General features: G+C 45.6%; 1 protein-coding gene across 1 annotated transcript; it reads left to right on the forward strand.

Annotated features, from left to right (window-relative positions):
- The first annotated feature begins 1,254 nt into the window (after positions 1 to 1,254).
- Positions 1,255 to 20,045, forward strand: LOC132086378 (V-type proton ATPase subunit S1-like protein). Its single transcript, XM_059491987.1, has 7 exons — positions 1,255 to 1,352; positions 8,055 to 8,095; positions 8,916 to 8,977; positions 11,538 to 11,740; positions 15,688 to 15,738; positions 16,663 to 16,906; positions 19,743 to 20,045. Exons 1-7 carry the CDS (start codon positions 1,255 to 1,257, stop codon positions 20,043 to 20,045), a joined length of 1,002 nt encoding a protein of 333 aa, XP_059347970.1.
- The last annotated feature ends 1,121 nt before the right edge of the window (positions 20,046 to 21,166 follow it).

Genomic DNA, 21,166 nt, shown 5'->3' on the forward strand with positions numbered 1-21,166 from the left:
AGCCGGGATGGAGCCGGGATGGAGCCGGGATTGGAGCCGGGATGGAGCCGGGGATGGAGCCGGGATGGAGCCGGGATTGGAGCCGAGATGGGGCCGGGATGGAGCCGGGGATGGAGCCGGCGATGGAGCCGGCGATGGAGGCGGGATGGAGGCGGGATGGAGACGGGATTGGAGCCGTGATGGAGCCGGGATGGAGCCGGGATGGAGAGGGGATGGAGGCGGGATGGAGCCGGGGATGGAGCCGGGATGGAGCCGGGATGGAGCCGGGATGTCACGGGGATGTCACCGGGATGGAGCCGGGATGGAGGCGGGATGGAGCCGGGATGCCGCGGGGATGGAGCCGGGATGGAGCCGGGGATGGAGCCGGGATGGAGGCGGGGATGGAGGCGGGGATGGAGGCGGGGATGGAGCCGGGGATGGAGGCGGGATGGAGCCGGGATGCCGCGGGGATGGAGCCGGGATGGAGCCGGGATGGAGCCGGGATGGAGCCGGGGATGGAGCCGGGATGGAGCCGGGATGGAGCCGGGATGCCGCGGGGATGGAGCCGGGGATGGAAGCTGGGTGGAGCCGGGATGGAGCCGGGGATGGAGCCGGGATGGAGAGGGGATGGAGCCGGGATGCCGCGGGGATGGAGCCGGGATGGAGCCGGGATGGAGCCGGGGATGGAGCCGGGGATGGAGCCGGGATGGAGCCGGGATGCCGCGGCGATGGAGCCGGGATGGAGCCGGGGTTGGAGCCGGGATGGAGCCGGGATGGAGCCGGGGATGGAGCCGGGGATGGAGCCGGGATGGAGCCGGGATGGAGCCGGGATGGAGCCGGGGATGGAGCCGGGGATGGAGCCGGGATGGAGCCGGGGATGGAGCCGGGATGCCGCGGGGATGGAGCCGGAGATGGAGCCGGGATGGAGGCGGGATGGAGCCGGGATGCCGCGGGGATGGAGCCGGGGATGGAGACGGGGATGGAGCCGGGGATGGAGCCGGGGATGGAGGCGGGATGGAGCCGGGATAGAGCCGGGATGGAGCCGGGATGGAGCCGGGGATGGAGCCGGGATGCCGCGGGGATGGAGCCGGGGATGGAGCCGGGGATGGAGGCGGGATGGAGCCGGGATGGAGCCGGGATGGAGCCGGGATGGAGCCGGGATGCCGCGGGGATGGAGATGCAGCAGCGGCCCCGCCCGCAGCCGCCGCCCCCGCGCTGTCCCGCCCCCGGAGCCGGCGCTGCTGTGCCGGGCGGGCAGCGGCTCCCGGCCGCCCCATGGACCGGATCGCTGCCCTGCGGCTCCTGCAGCTCCTGCTGGTCCTGGCCAGCACCGCGCTCGGCCGCTCCGAGGAGCGAAACCCCGCCGCGAACAGGTCGGTACCCGGGGCGCAGGGTTTGAACAATTCTGCCCTTCGTTGACAACGCCAGGACGTGGCTCTGCTTTCCCCTCCAGGTTTGAAAACACCCCGGGCTATTGCAGAGTGTTATTATTTCTAATTTAAAAATACATTTTATTATAAATAAATATATATCATAAACATATATATTATAAACATATATTATAATTACATATATATAAATTAATAATATATATTTTATTAAAATATCAATTCTTTTTAAGCAGGCGATGTGTTGGAGATGTAACTTTGCAACGATTTTGTGAACGTTGTTTAAAATCGGGCGTTTTCTGTGCATCCGCCCTAAGTTTAATTTATGTTTTATTGACTCCCGCACTGATATTCCCTGGGAAAAGGGAGTTATAAATAGCATGACAGCAAGGGTGTGAAAACTACTCCAAGAAGCACAGGCACGGAAATATTCTGCTTGCGTGGAATATCTGAAGTGTGAATGCAATATTGCAAGTGAGTATTAAACTTAAGAAATTACTGGAGGTTTGGGTTTATTATTAGTGGTGCTGTTTCACTCTCTGACGAAACACAAACAGTGAGCCGAGATCATAGCACGGGGAAGAGGGGACTTTGTGGAGCCAAGCACTGAGAAAGTGAGAGCAGCCCGAGCTGTGTGAGCTGAATGATGCCCAAAGCCACCAAATAAAAGAGACAAAAACACAGAGCTAACATGCTGGTGAGGGTCGCAGCTGCCAGTGAAATCTGTGCAAAATTTGAGGCAGGAAGGACATGTGGTGATTTGCCTAAGCTTGTATTAGGAGATCTGGTAGCCAGTTACCGATAAATGCTACAATATGTTTTCATTAAATAGCCTGCTTGCTGCTCTGCTCTGCCAGCTCTCCTATTTCTTGCTGCTCTTCTTAAATAATTTCACTTCTTTGTCTTTGAATCAGACCAAAATCCAACAGATAACGAGCAGTGGAGCATTTCCTGAACTGTATTGCAATAAATATTAACAGATGAAGTCATGATCCTGATGCCAGTGAATCAAATGGGAATTTTGCCTCATTGGGAGTGGGATTGTGTCTGCACAGTGTAAATTTGCTGGAAGTTTTCTAAGCTCAGTTTCTCTTGTTGTGTTAAAAATGGAGGCTTGATGTGATCTATCAAGCTTCCATCTATCTATCTATCTATCTATCTATCTATCTATCTATCTATCTATCATCTATCTATCTAACCATCTTGCTCTGATCCAGACCTTGTTGGACACCCATTAAATTGCAAATCAGCCCCAGTAATCAGTGCTTTATGAAACATTTATGGAAATCTGCCTCCCTGTGCCAAATGTGTCAAATCATTAAAAAAAAACCAGAGGAGTTGTGGTGTTTGTAGATATTTCTTATTGATGGAACTTACAGAGAGGCATTTAAAAGCCAGTGATGTTTTTGGTCAGGATGTTTCTTAGAAGGAGACAGCTCTTTCCTTGAATCTGGTCTCTCCAAACTTACACATTTATGGCATTAATAACTTCACTGCAATTCCTTATGTTGAGTGTCCTTAGGACCACAAACAGTGCATTGCCCCCAGGTGCTCCTCACCTTTCATAATTTAATTTTCAGTGCGTTTGAGAGGTCACATGTGATTTTTATTAATTAGCTGTAACCAGTTCAGCAGCCAGTGAGGAATTCTGCAGCTGGAGATTGCCAGTCTTAGGGAGATGGCCCTGAAGTAATGGAAACACGGAAAATTTGAAATTTCTGTAATTTGCAACACAGCACATTTCTGTAGATGCAGAGTGCATTTTCCCGTTAGGTGTAGTTTATCAGAACTGAGTGCCAGGATTATCCATGTGGTTATTTGAGTGGAGGAAATGCTGTTTAGTCCTCAAGACCTGCAGTTTTGCAGACAAACAATCCGGACTTAGTTATCTTATGTAGATGGATAATGTCATCTGATAAGAGGAAATTTGCACTTCTTTGTACTTATAATCCCATTTAATTGGGTTTTACATAGTGACTAGTCATTCCAGTGCTTTGTATTAGGGCTAATCCGATTTCATGTGGGCTCCTAACATGCTGGGTGTGGTAAATTCAAGGTACAGCACACGTACCTTGCAGGGTACACCTGGGAGCACCTGGGAGAGCTGTTTACCAGTGGGCAAGGGAAAATGTGGCTCATCAAAACATGCTCCACTTGTGATCAAGTGAATCTGAAATTTCATAGCAAGAGAGGCTGATGAAAGGGTCTATAACCCAAAGTGCTGGAAATTATTTGCTGTGGAGAATGCTCTAGTGCTGGCTAGTTTATTTTCTCTTACACACGTAATTACCGTTTTTATAATCAAAAGGGAATTGATATTTTTTTAGTGTGTAGCTATTTTCTCGTTTCTCACTTTCAATGCTTTTATTTCCACGGGGACACCGTCCAGCTGAGGGCCGCAGGGCTCTGCTGCCTGCGGATTCCCCTTTTTGGGGGATGGCCTTTTTGGGTGGAAAAGCTGCTGTTTTGGCATCCCCAAAACCAGGAAGGGATTGTCCCTGTGTGCCAGCCTGGCTGTGCCATGGGGAGTGATGGATTTCCCTTCCTGACGGCCCTGCTTGCTTCCTGCAGGACTGCTAATTAACAGAGTAATTAGCAGGAGGCACCTCCCTCACTGTGCCTGGCGTGGGGCTGTCAGGAAAATTAACCCACAAACAGCAGAGGTTTATGTCCAAAAAGGAGACACAGGAGTCCTTTGACTTTATTCCAATAAAGGCAGAGGCCATGGGGCATCCCCTGGGGTCTCTCACATTTTTGGAGGACTCAGCCTCCTTTGTATCCCAATTTCCCAGCCACATTTCCCTTCTCTCTTTCCCCATTTCTGAGGCACTTGAGAGGTTCAGACTTCCCAGAACACCTGATCCCAAAGATTTCCCTCTCATGCACAACCCTCCCTTTTCATTTTTAATTCTTATGTAATTCAGGGGTTTTCCTTCCCCACTGTTTCTTTCATCTTTCAATGTCCAATTTAATTTCTCAGCCAACCTAAAGTTTATTTGTAAAGGCAAATCTCTTTTTCCATTCATCCATCAGTGGGATTCTCCCCATGGTTTCTCTTCTCTCTCAGTGCTGGTTTTATCCACCAGCAGACCCACAGCTTGTCTGTGAAGACAAATCCAGCATTCCTCTCAGGGCTGAGCATGTTCACAGGTCTGTGGTGGCTCCTGGGTCACTCTCTGCTCTGCATTCCCCATGCAAACATGAATATTTCACCAGCTGTGCACATTCATCTCTGTTGGAGTGCCTTCATGCTGAAAGCAGAGATGTGACATCTCTCCCACAGCGGCTGTGGAGGAGCCAGGATTCCTTTTTCTTAATGGACAGTCACAAAAAACAGAATTAACCTTTCCTCCTCCATAAACAGCATGGAAACCTGTCAGGGAATGGAAGGAATTGCAGAGTTTTACAACATTCTTCTTCCAACACCAATGTTGTAGTCCAGGTGGTGATTTCCAAGCTGGAGTAAATCCAAATAGTGTTTAATTTAATTATGGAGAGGAGCTACAAGTATAGCTAAGCATAACTATATATATATATATATATATATATATATATATATATAGTTACCGTATATGTGTATATATATATAAAAACATGTATATATATATGGCTCACCCTGGAGACCCAAGCTCTGACTGACTTTGCCATCCCAACAATTCACCCGTGGTGAAGTTTGCACATAAACACTGAAAACTGCTCTAATTCCTAATATTTCGGTGTAAATGTTTCCACTTTTTTTTTTTTTTCCTGCTGTGGTGGTTTGGAAAAATGGTAATAAAGGGGGTGAGGGAGGAAGATGGAAGTGTGTTTCCATTTGGAAGGTGAGGCAGGACACCAAGGGCAGTGTGTGCAGGATCTGTGGGCTCGTGCTCACCTGGATGTCACAGACATCTTTAATGGAAAATCCTTTCCTTGGGATTTTTCCTGCTGAGAAGCTGAGAGGCCTCAGGAACAAAATGTAAACATTGATTATCTGCTGCTGTGGAATGCAACAGGTGCATCTGTGATTGGTCTCATGTGGTTGTTTCTAATTAATGGCCAATCACAGTGAGCTGGCTCAGACAGAGAGCTGAGACACAAACCTTTGTGATCTTTCTTTCCTATTCTATTCTTAGCCAGCCTTCTGATGAAATCCTTTCTTCTGTTCTTTTAGTATAGTTGTAATGTAATATCTATCATAAAATAATAAATCAGCCTTCTGCAACATGGAGTCAGATCCTCATCTCTTCCCGCATCCTCAGACCCTGTGAACACGGTCACAGCTGGGAAAGTGGGAATTCTGCTGATGGAAGCCTTGGGGAAGGGGACAGAGGCATCACAGGAGCAAATCCATCCCCTGAAGGGGGATGGAGTCCCAGGGAGGATGCTGGAATGCTGAAAGTGTTCAGGGACTCATGGAGAGGACTCTGGCCCTGAGGCAGTCCCTGGTGTCTTGGGCTCTGAACTTTGGGTGTTTGCTGGGGTTTGTGAATCCACTGGGCTTGAGTCTCTGGCTGGGAAAAGCTGATTTATCATTGGCTGGGGTCTCTGCACAAACCACAAACGGGACAGGACTGTTGGGAACTGCCTTGAGCTGTTTGATTTTCCAGCATCACTCTCAGCCCATGGCTACGGCAATGGAAGGTGCCAGCAGCTCACATCCCAGGCAGCAGACACAGAACTCAATGTCACAACTCACTTTATGAGTTTTGTGACCAACCACACAAAGCAAAAGCACACTGACAGTATTTATATCTGTACAGTGTATATTCTATATTGACAGTAGTTCTGTCCAACCACTACGAGCACAGGTACCTTTGGTTAAACAGTGCTGGCTTATTTCAAATGCAATACCTGCTTGTGAGCCTTCAAACACAATGCACACAGCTCCATTATTAAGCTTCAACCTTCCTAATATCTTGCTAGATAAACTTTTCTGCAGCTTAGGGAGTTATTCTAGACAAGCATTAATGCACAGACCATTGCTCTATTTTCCCTTGCTTTTCTACAGTTTAAATAATTTTTCTGCTGCCCAATCTCATGGCTGCTGCTTGGCTCCCATCACAGTTCTGCTGTCTCTGGGGCCTTTTGCAGCTTTCCCAAAGCCCTCTGATTTTGTGGATTCCCATATTGATTCTGCTGACACCAGCTGAGGACTTAGGCCTCAGAAGAAAATCAAATGCTGTAAAATGCACGAGCCTGGTGGTTGTCACTTGAGATGTGCCTCACCTGAGTCCAGCCTTGCAGTGACTCCTGTGGGATTTGTTATTGCCTGGAACTGTGAGAGCCTGAATGGGGGATGTGGGACTGCAGGGGCTCTCCAAAATGCAGTTTATTGTATACAAAATGCAGTTTATTGCATCCAAGGTGTCACAGCAGCCCAGGGCTGTGGGTGACAGAGCTGTGCCCACAGCTGTCAGCTCCAGCTGCAGGCAGCCTGGACACCCTTTTGGTTTGGTTACAGTGCATTATAGACTTTTCTTTTGGTTACAGTGCATTCTATACTTTTCTTTTGGTTACAATGCATTATATACTTTGCTGAGCATCTTAACACAGCAGAATCAATCCATACCTTAACTATTATCTGTAGCCCATCATAACTCCTGTAATTACCATATTCTTGTTGCTGTTCTCCAATCACCAAAGTCAGTACATTACAGTTTAAGCTGGAAGTTGTTTTTCAGTTCTCTTGCAGTGGGAAATTCTGGGACCTTTTTTCCACTTGCCACATTTGCTGCCTTGTTTGCCTGTGCTCTCTTTCTGCTTGGTGAAAACATCTTCTTGTTTGGGGTGGGTTTATCCTTTGCTCTAAGCCATAAACCCCCTTCTAACTAACACACCCTTTGCCTCCTTGGTTATCCAGTGAGACTGGCTCAGCAATTCTTTTATTCCATATCAAAACTGGCTTCCATCTCTATTCTTCATCAGACTCTACATTTAAAAATCTTTCTGCCAGGCACACATATCTGTGAGACTTTCTTGTCAAACTTCCATCCTTCCCAACACACCCCAAAACTGACATCCCATGGGATGAGATGTCACCATTAGGTTGGATGTGATACACACACATGATCAGGGTCCAAGAAGAAAAAAGTTTTTTTATTCTGCGTGTTCTCCAGCTTATATACTCTTAACAAAGCGTGATCTTAAGTCATTAACTACATCACAATAACTGCTTATATTCAATGGTGCAAAGCAATTAACGTCAGTATAATTGGCAAAAATTACAGAAATTTAATAAGGTAATACAAAATAATGCAAAAATAAATACAGAAATTTAATAACATATACACATGTACTTATGCACGCAGTCAGCTTACAAAAATTGTCATGTATCTTTTCTAATCTGTTTCCATGCTGACGGCCTTGTCTTCTTCCTTGCTATGGATACACTCAAAAATCATCAGTTGTTATTTCTGCTATTAACTCGGCTTTGTCCAGCCCCTCCATAGGGGGACAGTGTGGTGAGGACATGGGAGTGCCTGTCAGGGCTGGTCCAGCTGAATGACTCCTGAAAATGGGACATTTTTAGCCAGGCTGCAGCAGCTTTGGGACATTTTGCCCTGTTCCTGTGGCCTCCACCAGCCAAGGACCCAAGCTGCCTTTGGAATGTTCTGTGGAGTGAAGCAGCCACAGATTTCCCCATAAACTCGCTGCAGACTTTGGATTCAGATGCTGCATCATAAATGTTTTTCTGCTCTCTCCTAGTTCACATGAGTTTTCAGATCAAGATTCTCTCCAGAGAGCTGGTAAGGCTTTTGTGGGGCTGAATCCCCACAAAATTCTGGTTCTGTTATGGTAGATTTTATCCCTAGATGTCGGAGACTCTTCTGTCACGTGTTTTGTTGAAGCATAACCCTCTTTAAAAATACCCTTTAAAGGATTTGCCTGTTAAAATAACAATTCACTGTCCAACTCTGAGATGCAGCGAGAACGTGGAAGGAAAAATCTTTCACCATTTTTTTTTAACCAAATGAAAACAGAGTTAAGTGCTTGAAGGATGGGGCTGTGAGAGTGCCCATGAAATGACCTGTGCTTGTGAAACTTCACCCTCCTGGCAAGGAGGAGTTGGGATGTCAGGGAATTTGTCACAGCTCCCTGTCCCTGGCAGTGCAGGGAGAAAGTTCCCAGCACAATTATCACACTTTTGCCAGGCTGTTCATCACCTTTTGATGAATTTGCTGCACAGAGGAAAAAAAGCAGCTTTTAATGCTTTTGAGATGAATAAAGACAGATTTAGACTGAATCCTGTAATTTTGGGGCACTGGAGTTCCTCCCGGTGAGGGTGGCAAGGTGTCCAGTGAAAACAAGAGGAACTTTGGTGAACAAGAAAGGTAAATTAGAAAATACATGTAGTGAAGGCAGTCTTTGCTGCCAGTCAAGTATTTTCCATGGCAAAAGCAGTAATTCTGACATACACATTTTGTGCAGGGATAATTATTGTTTGCATAGGAACGTGGAAAATTTTGTAGATGTGTGTTTTTTATAAATGTGTGTTTTTATAGATGTGTGTTTTTATAAATGTGTTTATAAAATGCTAATAATGAAATAACACTCCTCCTTCTGCAGGTCAGCATTACAATGGTCGTGTGAAGCCAAAGTTTAATCTCAATCAAGAGGCAATTGCACAGGTAATGCCTGGAGGGCTGGATCTGTGAAGTCTTTTCACAGCACATTTAGGTCTTCCAATTTAACTATAATTCTGAATTAAATGGGATTTACTGTGTTCACAAGAAACACCCAACAGAACCGTGTAAAACATTGTGGTACAGTTCTGTCTCACCACTTCCACAAATACTCTCTGCTTTTCTGCAGTGACACCTCGGGTGCTGTTGCTGGTGCTGGCTGGCCATGTTTTGGGACAAATTCCTTAAATCCACCTTCTGTGCAATGGGATTTCTTGTTCTCATTTCAGCCAGTGCTGAAGGAACAGCTGGAGCAAAACTTGAGATTTTTAGTGGGAGTTTTTACCTGAGACCAGGCTGTAGGTCTTGTCAAAAACTGAGCATAAAAGGGTTCCTTACCAAAAGTGATGCATTCCAATGTTGGGGACATGTTGAATAAATCTCTCTCATGTGGGCTTCTGAGGAGACAGCCCTGCTATTTATATAAACACACTCATAGCCACTCAGCACATTTCCTGGCCATCATCATGCTTTGCTTTCAGCTTGTTGCTGTCAGTGCTTGTTAATTTTAATCCTGAAACATCCTTGTGCCATATGTAAGGTCCAGTATCAAAAGGGATCTTTCAGGGTCTGAGCTGAGAGTTATGATTTGCTGATCTAAACAGCACACACGCAAAAACATCTCCCTTTAAGCCAAGACAAAACTTTGGGGCTTAACTGTGTCCCTTCTGGAGCCTGGTGAGATGCTGTTTATGACTGGGACTCAGGAAACCTTTTCTGTTTTAATGTGAACTTGCAGTCATACGAAATGGTAAAAATGCACATTGTGTGTGTTATCTTATTTGGATAGGACAGAGGTGGTCACTGGAAATCTGGGGGTGAAATTTGAGAATGGCTTTTATTTTTTGCAGTTCTTTCTCAACCCTGAGTCAAATTGTCTTGCCTCACAGCCAAATTGTCTTTTTGAAAATTGAAATTTGGCTATGAAATTAGGCTCCCAAGGGTTGGCAGTTTTATGGTGTGTGCAGAGGACACGGAAGCTGCAGTCCCTGGGTTTCAGTCCTGATTTTGTAAAGGCAGAGATCCCTGCCTGATCCATCCCATTTGCAGCAGGTGTTTCCCTGTTTTCAAGCCACGGTGAGCCAAGCTGCCTGCAGGTAGGTTAAATTCAGATATTTCTCTCACCTGGGCAGCTGCTCAGAGTGCTTCCAGCATGGTGGGCTGTGTCCTTGGCACGGCCTGGGTCCTTTCCAGTGGGCTGAAGCAATTCTTAGAGGTGCTGTAGAGAATCTGCACCTTCTGGGCTGGGGCTGGGTGCTCTGTGAGGTGCCATCCCCATGGTGGGAAGGGGAAACAGCCAGTGCCTCTGCTTCCTCAGGGCTGGCTCCGATTTCTGGTGACTCATTGTGAAAAATGCCAATCACTTTTATTTAAAAGTTTAAACATTTAATAGTAATAAAATGGTTCTAAATACAGTAATAAAATTAGAGTAATAATGTTTTGGACTATTAGGACAATACGAGATAATAAAAACAAAGAGTTACGGATGGTCTGGGTACCTTTTCTGGGCAAAATAAGCCTGAAAAAGGACCCACGTGAACAAAGGATTAACCCTTAAAAGCAACAGCCTGTTGCATATTCATACACCTCATCCATGATGCATAAATCCCATTCAAACACAGGATTCTATCTGGGCAGTGTCAGCTTCTTCCTCTGAATCCTGACAGCATCTTCAGGGTTGAGTGAGGCAGGAAGAAAGTAATTTCTTTTGATAATGGAGCAATAAATTCTGTTTCTCTGAAAGATTCAGGTGTCCTCTGGCTGCTATCTCACTGCGAGTTCTTTCTTTAAAAAAGTATCCTACATAGCATAATTTCTATTTTAACATTTTGTTATAACCCCAAACTATATTTAACACACTACTTAAGAGAATTAATACCAAAATAACACATACAATATTCATTTTAATATTTGCCAAAAGCCAATCACAGACCACAAACGGGACAGGGCTGTTGGGAACTGCCTTGAGCTGTTTGATTTTCCAGCATCACTCTCAGCCCATGGCTACGGCAATGGAAGGTGCCAGCAGCTCACATCCCAGGCAGCAGACACAGAACTCAATGTCACAACTCACTTTATGAGTTTTGTGACCAATCACACAAAGCAAAAGCACACTGACAGTATTTATATCTGTACAGTGTATATTCTATATTGACAGTAGTTCTGTCCAACCACTACGAGCACAGGTACCTTTGGTTAAACAGTGCTGGCTTATTTCAAATGCAATACCTGCTTGTGAGCCTTCAAACACAACGCACACAGCTCCATTATTAAGCTTCAACCTTCCTAATATCTTGCTAGATGAACTTTTCTGCAGCTTAGGGAGTTATTCTAGACAAGCATTAATGCACAGACCATTGCTCTATTTGCCCTTGCTTTTCTACAGTTTAAATAATTTTTCTGCTGCCCAATCTCATGGCTGCTGCTTGGCTCCCATCACAGTTCTGCTGTCTCTGGGGCCTTTTGCAGCTTTCCCAAAACCCTCTGATTTTGTGGATTCCCACAGCAAGGAGCACCCTGGAGCCACCCTGGGCTCCCCCACAGGCCCCTGAACGTCACCATCAACGGCACCCCCTGCATCCTGTTCTGGGCCAGGAGGATCCTGATCAGGATGGAGAACCACACCCAGCTGGATCTGACAGACAGGACCTTTGGAGCCCACGCCACCGTGGATGTTGGGGACTCAAACTGCAGCGAGGACAGCGCCATGTAAGGGGAATTCTGCTCTGCTGGGGGAGCTGGGGGCAGGCAGCTACTCTGGGCAGTGAATATGGGAGTGGAGCCTTAAGTTTTAGTTGTTATATTTTTCAAATCCTGTGCTGCTTTAGGGTATAACTCTAAGCTCCATATAGAGTGTTAGTTGCTGTCTTCACGTTTTGGTCAGACAACACAATCCCTTTGAAACTGAAGTGTGACTGTGTTCACAGGCATCCCAGGATGAGAGAAGAGAGGAGGATCTGACACCATGTTTCAAAAGGCTTGATTTATTATTTTATGATATATATTACATTAAAACTATACTAAAAGAATAGAAGAAAGGATTTCATCAGAAGGCTGGCTAAGAATAGAATAGCAAAGAATGATAATAAAGGTTTGTGGCTTGGACTCTCTGTCCGAGCCAGCTGACTGTGATTGGCCATTAATTATAAACATCCAACATGGGCCAATCACAGATGCACCTGTTGCATTCCACAGCAGCTAATAATTGCTTACATTTCGTTGTTGAGGCCTCTGAGGAAAAATCCTAAGGAAAGGATTTTCCATAAAAGTTGTCTGGAACACTCAAGGACACCTGTCTTGGTGTGAACAGACAGGTGTCTGTTAAGGAAGGCAGGAGCCTCCCCTGAAATGGAAAATGTAAACCCCCTCACCTCGAATTTCTATAAATTTTAAATTAAGGGGCTCTCAGGCAAAAATATGAGAGCAGGAATAACAGTACTTTAATAGGGAAGGAAAAGAAAAAGATAAAATGAACAATGCAGTACACTAGAACAACACTGCCAGAGTCAGAACCCAACCTGACACCCTGTGGCTCAGGGTGTTGGTGGCAGTCCCATTGGAAATGTGGCTGAGCCCTCCTGCAGTGCCAGGGGTGGTTCTGCTGGAGCAGGGGGATCTGGAGAGAAGGATGTATTCTTCCTCTGAAGATCCAGTGGGAGGAGAGACAGCTGCTGTTCCTCTGGAGAATCCCGTGCAGAAAGCCGTGCTGGTGTCTCAAAAACCTCTGGATTATATCTGGGTAGCAATGCTTGGCTCCTCCCTCTGGATTATATCTGGGCAGCAATGCTTGGCTCCTCCCCCTGGATTATATCTGGGTTGCAATGCTTGGCCCCTCCCTCTGGATTATATCTGGGTTGCAATGCTTGGCCCCTCCCTCTGGATTATATCTGGGCAGCAATGCTTGGCCCCTCCCTCTGGATTATATCTGGGCAGCAATGCTTGGCTCCTCCCCCTGGATTATATCTGGGTAGCAATGCTTGGCTCCTCCCTCTGGGCGGAGCATCTCCCAATGGGATGCTGTAGTTCTTATCAGCCATGCAGGGACATTCAATAGTCGGTTATCAGCAGGTGTCTCCCCAGATGTGGAAGAGATAAGGAAGGCTGCCTACTGAACATAAGACAGCTGCCATACAGATGGTAAATAGAACAAAATTTGCTTGGTAGTCCAGGACAACACCCTAAAGCCTCAGGCCCTGAAAGTATAAACAAAAGTGAATTTCGGGAGAGCAAACTGGGGGCAAATGACTTCATTACCTGAAGATGGAATTGAAGAATTAACCCCTGAAATGCAAATGGTCCAAACTTATAACTGTATGAAAAATTCATGATCATTGTCCATCCAGGGTGTAGCCTCTGGGAGGCTTTTGACTGCCCAAGATGCACCTATTGAAGACCTTTAATAAATACCCACTTTATTCTCTTGATCTTGTCCAGCTCCTGTTCTAGGCAGCCACTCCAGGGCATCAAGAGGCCCAGGTTTTTCTGATGATATCCTGCCACTGTGGGCAGCAAGGATTGTGTGGTTTAAGCCCAGCCTGTTGTGGGCCCTCAATATTCAGTTTTTGCAGTGCTGCAGCCCCTCCTGGGGCAGCCAGGTCTGCTCTCAGTGCCCATGGGGCTGGAGCTGTTGGTCTGATCCACCTCCAGCTGTTTTACACAGCTGCTCGTGGGGTTGGAGAGGGGATCCTGTGCTGAATGTGGGGCATAGGTGCTGTGTATAACTAATTATCCCTTCAAGGGGTGTGTGCCAGTGATGAGTTTTTGGGAGTATGTAAAAATAGGGGCAGACAGAATGAAGGCTATTAAAAGTGGTTATATTTATTGAAGGGACTTCATGTGCATTTTGGGCAGACACAGCCCCTCAGGGGCTACACCCAAAATGGACCATGAGATTTTCACACTTTTATAAGTTTGGTCCATTTGCATATTGGAGGTTAATCTAACAATTCCAGCTTCAGCTAATGAAGTAATTTACCCCAAATTTGCCCACCCAACTCACTTTTGTTTGCATTTCTGGGCCCTGAGGCAGTGAGGTTGCCAGGCCTGGAGAGGAATTGTTGTGTCTGCCCAAAATGGGACAGCAGCAGCTGACACTGAATGTGGAGTTTGGAGTTACACACTAAAGAACTGCAGGATCGCAAATACATGAAAATTATAAAAGCTAAAATCCCAAGACATCACCAGCAGTGCTGCACAAAGTTCTTTTTCAATTTCACTTTTAACTTTCTGGTAACCTCTTTGTCTGTGGTTACCAAAAATGTCTGTGCACCTTGTGCTGTACAATCACAAAGTAGGTTTTACCTCTTTGTGATTTTACAGCACAAGGTGCACAGACATTTTGGTGAGGTTAACAGAAAGCTAAAAGTGAAATTGAGAAAGAACCCAGCATCACAATGCTCAGCAAGGCAGTTTGAATATCACATCATCAGCACAGGAACTTATCCAGCACTCTTTTGACAGGGAGAGGTAGAGAATGGAATGAACTTATGTTAAAGATAAAAAAAAAGTGATAACAAACATTCCCCCCCCTCCTCTGGCCTACAATTTGAAAATAATCTTAGTCTGATTAGTAAATATTTTAACAGAAATAAAGACTTTATTTTCTAACAGAAAATAAACTAAGGCAAAATTAAGGGTTTCAGAACACAGGGAATGGTATCAGATATAATAATCCAAGCTGCATTTTTGTTTTATTTTTAGTTGAATGGCACATGTACCTGTGTCTAATCCTCAACTATCTCTGACTTACATTTATAATAAAACAAGGGATGGTCTGGATTCAGTGCCCTGTTTTAGGGGACCTGTGTAACCCAAGAAGTCTAGATCCCCTAGGAAATTGTGGGGCTGTTTTTTACTTTTTTTTTAAAAAAAATTTTAATTTTTAAATATTTTTGTTGGATTTTTGTTTGTTTTGTTTTGTTTTTGTTCTCTCAATTAATCTTCAACTTTAATTTTTGAGGCCTTCCAGAATCTGTGCGCTTTCACTATGTTTTCTTTCTGTCTTACTTGAACAACGAGAATCTCCATGCAGGTTTTAAGAGGCAAAATATTACTTTTAAGCAAGAAGAATTTATTCAACCTAATCATGTATTGCATTAATTAACCTGGGAGGGCCTTTACCTTATTGAACTTCAGGTGCCCAAGGCGGTGCAGAGCTGCCTCACAGCCGGGGCATTTTGTGAGGAAGGAAATCTGAGCTCTCACCTCTGCTTCCTTTCATGTTCTGTTATTTAAAAGGATGGGGACAAGGTGTCTGTTTGCACTTTCCAATGACAGGCAGGGGTGATGCTTGACTGAGATGTGGTGGCTGGGGGAGGAGAGCAGATCCACTGAGCCTAATGGTCAGCTAGGGTGGGAAGCAGTGGGATTGAGTTTTGTTGGAACTTAAACATGGACTTCTATTCTTTCTTGGTGGTCTGGGCCTCATTCCAATCAGCAGGTGAATGAGTACATTTCGTTAGAGGAAGATTTAATCCTTTCAGGTTTTTTTTTTTTTTTTGTTTTTTTTTTTTTTTTTGTTTTTTTTCCCACTGACTTTAAGGGTAGACTGAGCAAAAAATTCCATGTATAACTGAGCTTAATCTTTTGTGGTGCTTTTTTCTCTGAAGGTCTCTTAATCTTTTTCCTAGCCTGATGTTACTTGCTTTTTGACCTAGGCTTTCCCTGAAGTTTGGTGACATTGGCAATCTAAAGGGACTTGTTATCAGGTAAGTTTATATAATAAAATCCTTACCAGATAATAACATAACACAAATACATTGTTGTGCAATTGTGTGGGGAATGAAACAGAGTGTGTTTAAGCAAAAATAATGTGAGAGAAACTTGTATAACTGAAACACCTGCATTCAGCATGTCTGTCACCTGACTTGTTTTATTAGGCTTTTTTTTTTCCTACATTAGGTTTTCTACTAGTGGAAAAGTTTGGGTCATCTCTTTTGTGCAGAATCTTCCTGTGTTTGAGATTTTAGCTGAACTTTGATAGTTCACTATGGTCTGGGTATCACACCACTTCATGTTTGCTTCTAGGTGATAGAACTGCATTTCAAGAGAATTGACTTTCCATACACTTGGTGGTGGGGGGTACAATCCCAGTGTCACATTCATATTTTTCCAAGTATTTAGCCAAAATCCCATCATGTTCTTCTTGCTTTGTGGGAGAAACCAAACTCCTTGAGCTGCTCCAGGGAACAACCTCAAAGCACAGAATCCCAGGATATTTGGGGCTGGAACCCAGGGTATTTGGGGGTATTTGGGGCTGGAAACCAGGGTATTTTGGGTATTTGGGGCTGGAACCCAGGGTAATTTGGGGACATTTGGGGCTGAAGGGACCTCTGGAGATGATCTGGTACAATTCCCTGCCCAGGCAGGGTCCCCTGGAACGGTGGCAGAGAAGCTGAGGCTGGGATGTCTCCAGACACTCCAGGCCCTTCCTGGGCAGCTGTTCCAGGGCTCTGCCACCCTCTCCCTTTCCAGGCTCCAAGGAAGGAGCAAGACCTCACATAATTCCAATAATTCTGATACAAACTGATCACGCCGATGACTCTGACGCAGTTGCTCACCGCGCGAATTTAGTGTCGGCAACGCTCTGACTGATTTTCTCCTTTCTCCCCGCTCCAACACGGCCTCCCCAGGCTCCTGTTGACGACCAGCTACTACCAGCTGTCGGTGCAGAGCTGGTTCAGCCTGCAGAGGCTGCAGCTGCTGTACAACCACTCGGTGCAGGCGACGTTCAATGCCTTGGGGATCCGCGCGCCCGCCGCGCACTCGTTCCGCTGCCAGCGCGTCAGCAGCCTGCAGAGACACGATGCTCTGCTGGTGCCCGGCTCCGAGCACGACCTCTCACACCTCTGGGAGATCACCTTCATCGACTTCCAGGTGATGCCATTGTCTTCGTTTGGAAAGGCAGGAGTCTGCTAAGGAAGGCAGGAGTCTCCCCTGAAATGGAGAATGTAAACCCTCCCCACCCCTCCCAATTGCTATAAATTTTAAATTAAGGGGCTCTAAGGCAAAAAAATGGGAGAAGGAAATAACTGTTCTTTAATAGGGAAGAAAAAAAAATAAAAGGATAAAATGAACAATGCAGTGCACTAGAACAACACTGCCAGAGTCAGAACCCAACCTGACACCCTGTGGCTCAGGGTGTTGGTGGCAGTCCCATTGGAAATGTGGCTCAGCCCTCCTGCAGTGCCAGGGGTGGTTCTGCTGGAGCAGGGGGATCTGTAGAGAAGGATGTATTCTTCCTCTGAAGATCCAGTGGGAGGAGAGACAGCTGCTGTTCCTCTGGGGAATCCTGTGCAGAAAGCCGTGCTGGTGTCTCAAAAACCTCTGGATTATATCTGGGCAGCAATGCTTGGCTCCTCCCTCTGGATTATATCTGGGCAGCAATGCTTGGCTCCTCCCTCTGGATTATATCTGGGTAGCAATGCTTGGCTCCTCCCTCTGGATTATATCTGGGCATCAATGCTTGGCCCCTCCCCCTGGATTATATCTGGGCAGCAATGCTTGGCTCCTCCCCCTGGATTATATCTGGGCAGCAATGCTTGGCTCCTCCCTCTGGATTATATCTGGGCAGCAATGCTTGGCCCCTCCCTCTGGATTATATCTGGGTAGCAATGCTTGGCTCCTCCCTCTGGGCAGAGCATCTCACAATGGGTTATAGTTAATATAGTTCTTATCAGCCATGCAGGGACATTCAATAGTCGGTTATCAGCAATGTCCCCTTCCGAGGGAGATGTGAATGTGGTCACTCAAAGAGAGAGATAAGGCAAACTGCCCACTTGACAAAGGTGATCTGCCATACAGTTGGTAATTTAAAACGTCTCGCATTGCAGTCTTCAACGGCCATGGATTTCAGACAGGTGGATGCCATGGATGGGTTGAGGGGAGGTTTTGGACTTCTCGGGAAAGGCTATCACCTTCCATGCGTAGTTTACACACTTGTGCCTCACCTTGTGATGTTTTTTGGGCTACCTAAAAAGAGAGGCCAGACAAAATTAAGAAAATAAAAAGTGGTTATATTTATTGAAGGGTCTTCAGGTACATTTTGGGCAGACAGAACCCTCCCTCAGGGGCTACACCCGCAAATGGATCCTGTGGCCTCCATTTGTGTCCCCACGGCCTCTGGACACAGGCCCGGCTCAGCTCCAGGGCCTGGCCTGACAGGCCTGTATCAGACCCACAAAATATTTTTACCTTTTATGCCTTTTTGGGGCTACCTAAAACCAGAGACCAGACAGAATTAAAGGAATAAAAAGCTGCTATATTTATTGAAGGGACTTCATGTACATTTTGGGCAGGCAAACCCTCCCTCAGGGGCTACACCCAAAAATGGACCATGGGTCACAGGTTTTCAAACTTTTATGTTTGGTCCATTTGCATATTTGGGCTAATCTAACGATTCAAACTTCAGCTAATGGAGTCATTTACCCCAAGTTTGCCCATCCAACTCACTTTTGTTTGCATTTCTGGGCCCTGAGGCAGTGAGGTGCCCTTTCTGCCAGGCCTGGAGAGGAATTGTTGTGTCTGCCCAAAATGGGACAGCAGCAGCTGACCCTGAATGTGGAGTTTGGAGTTACACACTAAAGAACTGCAGGATAGCAAATACATGAAAATTATAAAAGCTAAAATCCCAAGGCATCACATGGAGCACAAAAAGGAAACTAAGACTTTTCCTGTCCAAGGAAATTAAAGGCTGTTTTTTTGTAGTCTTTCTGCTTGTGTTCCCTCTAGTGGTGAGTGAATTTGATTTCTTGTTATTACATCGTTTTGAGCTGAGCTCTCACACTCAGCTTCAATAACAGCACCACACGCCCAGGCACGGGATTCATCTCACTTCACTTTTGGTGCCTATAGGAATTTTAACCTTGTGCCCTGATTATAGTCACCCCAGCCTGCCTCTAAAGCCACTGGATAATTCCCCTGACCCATCTTAAGCCCTTATTTTAGGATGAGATTAATAATCTTCTGAAAGCGCCAATTCTTCTGCGATTGACAATGAGGGAGCCTAAGATGGCAGGACTAGAGTGCCTTTATATACCTGAGTCAGGGGGCACGAGGAGCTGAAAAAGGAATGGAAAAACCTTTTGTCACTGTGTGAAAAATGTCCATGGACTGATTTAGTGAAGCAGAGTGCTAAAATCCATATTAGAACTGAAGCCAGGTTTTATTCACCTGTTGGTGTTTTCCATAGCTGGGTGCAGCTCCCTGTAGTTTCTGTAGTTTTGCTGCCACGTGCCACCCATGTGGGACTGGTGAGAAAATCTTGTCGTAGGGCATAGGAAAATAATTTGAGAATATTTCCTGGTTTGTCATGTCGGATTTTGTGCAAAAAGTCTGAAGCAAAAACTCTGGGGACTCTCAGCAAATGATGCTGGAGATGCACAGTTAATATGAAAGGTAGCATGCCTGCAGCTAAATATTGCTGAGACACCAAGAGTGAGTCTTGGTGGAAGGTTCTGTTTGAAACACAGCTGCAAATCCTTTGGGCAGCAGAGTGGAGGGGATTAGAAGAGCTGGCAGTTTGAGGAGACTGACCTGGATAAACTCTGAGCATTAGCTCCAGCTACCAGTGGGAGACACAAATTTGTGCAGGTCTCAAGTCAGAAATCCTCACTGCCATCAGGAGCAAATTAACGAAACACAAGGTAATGAAAAACAAATTAATGAAACACCTGTACTTTATTTAACATGTTCCCTCTTGTCCTCTCTGTAGATTCAAGGTTTTAACATCCAAGAAGGACATTTTGCCTACGCCAGGGACTGTGCATCCTTCTTCTCCCCAGCAATCCTGATGGGCTTGGTGATGTCCCTGATCCTGCTGCTGGTCCTGGCCTATGCTCTGCACATGCTCATCCACCTGAAATCCCTGGACAGGCACTACGAGTGCAAAGCTCCTCCTGCCTATTTTGCACAGATGAAGGACAGTGACATGGGAGATGAGAAGGAGCCCCTGAGAAACAGTGGAAATGAGCCCTATGAACTCAGGAACCAGCAGTTTGGTAAAATCTACATTTAGCAGTGTCTCAGTGAAACAAGAGGTGTTTTCTTCTGCTGGCACTGTTGTATGTAGTCTGTGCAGATTTTTCTACCACCTGATGAAAAGAAAAGTAGGTAACAGATTGTTTTAGCCAGTTATTCACTGGTAATCATCTCGAAGATGCCTTGGGAATGAAGGTGAGAACAAAAATAATCCATTGTGAGTTAGAGATATTCGTGTTGTGGGACTTTATTCCTGTAGCAAAAAGCCAAAATAGAGGCTTCATCCAGCTTACCAAGTCCTGAAGAGAGAATCTGTACTGGACACTTTGAAATGAAATAAAGGTTAAAAAAACCCCTCAAACCAGACTCTTTGCATATTCTTTCAGAAGGCAAAATTTTCCTTCATTCTATATTTACTCTGTGTCCTGACAAAAGAGCACCAGTTTCTTTCTCAGGATGTGTTTTCTTTTTATTTCCCAAGTCACACCCCCTCCTTTTTGCCCCCATAAACTCCTTTTCCTGCTCTGGAATCTTCAGGACCACTTGAGGTGTGTTTCTATCCACTGCACAGATTAAATGGTGGCTGCAGGGCAGCAGCATCCTGGTGCTTTCCTGTGTTTAAGCTGGAGGTTTATCCCAGGATCTGATGGGAAAACACCAGACATCTGCTCACAGAGGCTTTACCCCGTGGCTCAGCTCTGTGCCAGGAGATGGATTAGGAGCATTATGTGCTGTAATTCCAGGTAAATTTATTTTCTAGCAAATCCCATCAGTCTCCCTCGGGACTTCTACCTGAATGGAGAATGACAGATGGAAAATAGAAATAACAAGTGAATATAAACAAACAAATGTAAACAAACAATATAAATAAACAGAGAGGTGGAAGGTGCCAGCAAGCAGTGAAAAGGATACTGTGCTATGATTTTCACTGCTGCTTCTGAGAGTTTAGGATACTGCCACCCCACTCATCCTTTCCTCTGTTAGGGGCAAAGTTTGGGAATTCCAAATTAGCCATAATTTGGCCCTGATTTCTTGCAAGTCACAGCACTGTTCTCATCGCTGCCGTGCTTTTATGTTACAAATAATGGGAACTACAGCATGATGGAAAATCAATCAAAACCACATTTGCAAGCAAAGGGCTTTTTAAATTTTAGATTA

Source organism: Ammospiza nelsoni, chromosome Z, assembly GCF_027579445.1.
Source record: "Ammospiza nelsoni isolate bAmmNel1 chromosome Z, bAmmNel1.pri, whole genome shotgun sequence".
NCBI classification, from domain to species: domain Eukaryota; kingdom Metazoa; phylum Chordata; class Aves; order Passeriformes; family Passerellidae; genus Ammospiza; species Ammospiza nelsoni.

Coding starts and splice junctions, on each gene's coding strand:
- LOC132086378 (XM_059491987.1), top strand. CDS start 1,255: ATGGACCGGATCGCTGCCCTGCGGCTCCTGCAGCTCCTGCTGGTCCTG. Junction 8,096..8,915: donor AGATTCTCTCCAGAGAGCTG/GTAAGGCTTTTG, acceptor CTCCTTCTGCAG/GTCAGCATTACAATGGTCGT. Junction 15,739..16,662: donor CTAAAGGGACTTGTTATCAG/GTAAGTTTATAT, acceptor CGGCCTCCCCAG/GCTCCTGTTGACGACCAGCT.